Source organism: Cynoglossus semilaevis, chromosome 8, assembly GCF_000523025.1.
Source record: "Cynoglossus semilaevis isolate Cse_v1.0 chromosome 8, Cse_v1.0, whole genome shotgun sequence".
NCBI classification, from domain to species: Eukaryota; Metazoa; Chordata; class Actinopteri; order Pleuronectiformes; family Cynoglossidae; genus Cynoglossus; species Cynoglossus semilaevis.
In genome coordinates, this window is record NC_024314.1 from 29,137,595 (window position 1) to 29,142,214 (window position 4,620).

At 48.6% G+C, this 4,620-nt stretch overlaps 1 protein-coding gene across 1 annotated transcript in view; it reads right to left on the reverse strand.

The window, feature by feature from the left end:
• Positions 1-783: 783 nt before the first annotated feature.
• csrp2 (cysteine and glycine-rich protein 2) overlaps positions 784-4,620 on the reverse strand; it is a 5,633-nt gene continuing 1,796 nt past the window's right edge. Inside the window, exons 3-6 of the mRNA XM_008316059.3 lie at positions 3,871-4,039; positions 3,096-3,225; positions 1,864-1,957; positions 784-1,754 (exon numbers count right to left, since the gene is read on the reverse strand). Coding sequence (XP_008314281.1) covers positions 1,678-1,754; positions 1,864-1,957; positions 3,096-3,225; positions 3,871-4,039 — 470 coding nt within the window. The 3' untranslated portion in view covers positions 784-1,677. The remainder of the gene's footprint in view (positions 1,755-1,863; positions 1,958-3,095; positions 3,226-3,870; positions 4,040-4,620) is intronic.

Consider the following 4,620-nt stretch of genomic DNA (forward strand, 5'->3'; position numbering starts at 1 on the left):
CGATCCTACAGACAATGTGATCCGAGTCTATTTATTTAAAAACTATTTATAGATACAGTAACCGTCTCGTCTCTAGTGGCTTCACTTTTAAAGGAACCGTCGGATGGTTTTAGTCGAGTAGGTTTTTATGAGAAAGAATATTAAAGAAGTACCTGTGTGTGTGTTCAACATGGAGGGCGGGGACCAGGTACTGCATGTGTATTTATTGTAAACATAGGAGGAGGAGAAGAGACGCAGGAGTTTTTATGCAAACGGTTCATTCCATGTGTTTGTTTTTGTTTTTTTTTTATCAAACTGTAAAGTCTTATTTTGTTTTGTTTTTCTTACAACGATGCACTGATTTATTTTCTTTTTTTTTTTTTTTTTACAAACATTAATTGTTCTAGCGTTATTGAACAGAAGGTTCCCACAGCTGTGAATGAAGAAGAGTCAGGGAGGTGGTTGTCTTCATCAGTGTTCGTTGTTGTTGTTGTTGTTGTTTTTTTTCCTTCTGTTGAGTTTTCACTGGGACTGGACTCAACATGAAGATGCGACTGTTGTGACTGAACTCCCGGTGTACGACTGTAGCTTCTAGTCATGTCTGACACTGCTGTCTATACGCATTTTAATCCGTGAATACCCTCCCCCCCCCCGATCCCCTCTGCATGTTTGACACTGGGGACAGCTGGACTCTCACTGACCCTGGAACTCTCAATCTGACACATCGTTATCGTCATGGCGACAGCTTGGCCACGTGTCTGTATATAGTGAATGTTAAGTATCTGCAAGTTCTTCTCTGCGTCCGTTTGGTTTTTTTGTTTGATTTTTTTGTTTTGTTTTCTAAACTCCCATCACTTCAGTTCCCTCTGTGGATCCAGTGTGTTCAGTGGACCTCCTGCAGGGGGCCCCCTCCTGTGCAGGTGTGTAATATATTTGTTCATGCTCGTGGTCGTCACGCTGTCACAAATGGCTGGGTTTGTTCAACCACTGGATGTACAAAGTGTAAAACACAGACGCTAAAGAGCCGACGCCGACCGTTTCTTTCCTTTGTTGGTTTGTTTTCGCTGAAATGTGACCATGCAATAGTTTAGAGGACAGTGGGCGGAGCCTATTATCATCATCATCATCACAGTTATGAAGCCTCATCAGTTCTTTTGGGCCTCATCTTTGCATCACCAGAAGGGGGCACTTCAGTGTCATTCTACACGTTTTTCACTCCAGCCGTCACCTGCAGCGCCGACCACCCTGTAGGTGGCGCTATGAAGGTGAAACATAAAAGACCGGACCTCTCCATTGTCATTGGTGAAGCTGCCGGGAGGAAGTGGCTGTGAGTGAAGAGATGGAAATAAATCCCAGCTGACGAGTTCTTCCAGCAGCCTGTCCTCCCCCGTCCCTCCCCCGTCTCTCCCCCGTCCCTCTCTTAACCATGTGGGATAATAAAGACAGAAAAGATAAAGCACATGACCATCTCCAGTGCCTCTGCCCTCCATCAGACTTCACTGTAACTCCGCTTCAGATGTAAACATACGGGCATGGTTCAGTTTTAATGGCTTTAATAATAAAACAGTCAAATGTGACGTCATCACTGACGCTGGTTTTTATTGGCTTTGAAAACAGTAGAAAAAACACAGCACAGAGGCTGAGGAGTTCAGGAGGAGTGGGAACACCCGGGCTGACGAAGACGAAGACGATGAAGAGTTACTCCGTGTGGACCAGGGCTCCGGCTCCTTGGCCGTAACCGTAACCTTTAGGCCCAAAGTTCTTGCCGTAACACGCTGTGGAGAGAGAGAGAGATAAAGAGACAGAGAGAGAGAGAGTCAGTCACCTGTCCACCTGTGGTCCAGAGACCGGGTCCAGAGACCGGGTCCAGAGACCGGGCCTCACCTTTGCAGTAGATTTCTCCGTCCTTCTCCGTCTGAGTGGTCGACTCCAGGCTCTTGTTACACGTCGCGCAGCAGAAACAGCTCTTGTGCCAGGGCTGTGGAGAGAAAGTACCAGATGGAACTGTTGTACCTCCACAGGACAACGGTCGTATTTTGACAACAGTCATATCTTGACAACAGTCATATCCTTACAACAGTCGTATTGTAACAACGGTCGTAACCTGACGACGGTCGTAACCTGACAACAGTCGTATCTTGACAGCAGTCGTATCCTGACAACAGTCGTATTGTAACAACATTCGTAACCTGACAATGGTCGTATCTTGACAACAGTCATATCCTGACAACAGTCGTATCTTGACAACAGTCGTATCCTGACAACAGTTGTATCTTGACAACAGTCGTATTCTGACAACAGTCGTGTTTGACAACAGTCGTATCCTGACAACGGTCGTAATCTGACAACGGTCGTATCCTGACAACAGTCGTATTGTAACAACAGTCGTATCTTGACAACAGTCGTGTTTGACAGCAGTCGTATCCTGACACCAGTCGTATCCTAACAACGGTCGTAACCTGACAATGGTCGTATCTTGACAACAGTCGTGTTTGACAGCAGTCGTATCCTGACACCAGTCGTATCCTGACAACAGTTGTATCTTGACAACAGTCATATCCTGACAACAGTCGTATTGTAACAACGGTCGTAACCTGACAATGGTCGTATCTTGACAACAGTCATATCCTGACAACAGTCGTATTCTGACAACAGTTGTATCTTGACAACAGTCGTATCTTGACAACAGTCATATTGTAACAACGGTCGTATCTTGACAACAGTCGTATCCTGACAACAGTCGTATTCTGACACAGTCTTTGTTTCTTGGCCTTGGTGGAATTTTCCAGAAACCGGTCTGGCTGTTGAAGTTCTAAAGTTCTGTCTTCGTTTGGCTGTAAAACCAACAGTTCTGGTTCCAATAATGAGTGGAACCTCAGATGAATGTGTTTCCACCAGAGGAACAAACAGGATCAAACTGGTCCCAGTCTGATGACATCATCACCCGTCCATTCCAGAATCGACTGGAAAATCATTCAAAATCTGTCGTTTTTAACATCGCAGCCGTTCACTGGAGCAGGGGCAGGAGTGTGTGTGTGTGTGTGAGTGTCCAGGGGTGTGTGTGTGTGTGCGTGTGTGTGTGTGTGCGTGTGTGTGTGTGTGACGTCACCCCTCACCTTGCCCGCTCCCATGATCTTCTCGGCCATGTAGACCGCCTTCTCACAGCGACCACACTGGTCTGTCGCTCCAAACTTCTGGGCGAATTTGGAGGTGTTGGTGTTGGTGGTGGGTCGGTGGGTCTGCTTCCTGGAAGAACACACACAAGAAGGTCAGTTGTCTGAGTCCGTGGTCCAGCAGCAGGTCTTCAGGTGGTCTTTATGTTCCATCTGGAACCAAACGAGCCTCAGTCTGGTCTGGTGCTGGTCCACGACCCAGTGGTTGAGCTACACTAACTCATGAGCATAATGAGTGTTATGAGTAAAAAAATCATCAGTGGTCAGTGTCTGAACTGCAGCCCTCATGTTGACCACCGCCCTCTGGTCTGGACCCAGACCCTGATCTGGACCCAGACCCCACGGCTCTGCTCAGTACAGGGTGACTACGTTACAACGGTACTACAGTACAACAGTACTACAGTACAACAGTACAACGGTACAACAGTACTACGGTACAACCGGCCCCTGAATGAAGGTCTTTGTGTCCAGGACTGATCCCTGACAACAATCGTCTCCTGATGAACCGTGAGTGGAGCTCAGTGTTCTGGGACAAAGACGTGCAGTACACACTGGTCACCTCTGGGGCGTCCCATCTCTGAAGTGCACGTCGTGTTCCGGCTCATTGTTTTAGTAGAGAGCTCGGCCGTGGTGCCGCGGACCAGAGCTTTAACACACTCTCCTGCACAGAACAACGTTTTATTTTTGTTAAAGACGGCGAGACGGTGGATCAACTTACTCCTCAGGTTTGATTCCCAGCCGCTCCCCTCGGTCCATGCTCAGGGTCCCCGCCCCCTGCCCGTAGCCGTAGCCCTTGGGGCCGTACTTCTTGGCGTAGCAGGACCTGCAGTAGAGCTCCAGGTCGTGGACGGCCACCGTGGTGCTGTCTAAACACTTCCTGCAGCAGCCTGAGAGGAGACGCAGACAGGTGCATCATGGGACGTGTGGTCAGGCCTGTTCTACCGTAGGACCGCGCACTGGGCCGCTCGGTGTTAGTGGCTTGGACCACACGTGCGGGCCCCCATTTGATTACAACTAAATTACACAGAATGCATTGCAACGGAGTGACAATGACAAATTTCTTTGTTTTTTGTTTTACAAATTTTAGTCTGTGTGAAGACTTCAGAGGGGTCAAAGGTCATGAACCTGCTGATCCTTCACACACTTTTCTGACCAATCAGTTTGACAGGTCCGTCCTAGAACCGAGCGATGACATCACCGCTCCACTGAGAGCGAGAGACAACGCAGGCCTTTGATGGAGCAGCTGGGCTCCTCTGCTGGACTCTGATTGGTCCACAGCTCAATAAAGGTCTCATTGTCTCAGTGTCGTCCACTGAGGTCCAGGCTGGAACGTCTCCACTGACATTTCACGGTCGTTCAGGACAAGAACGACGACAACAACAGAACTCTGCTGGAGAAATGTCAGTCGGAGCGGCCATGATGGAAACACTCGCTGTTCACCGGGGGGGGGGGGGGGGGGGGGGATTTT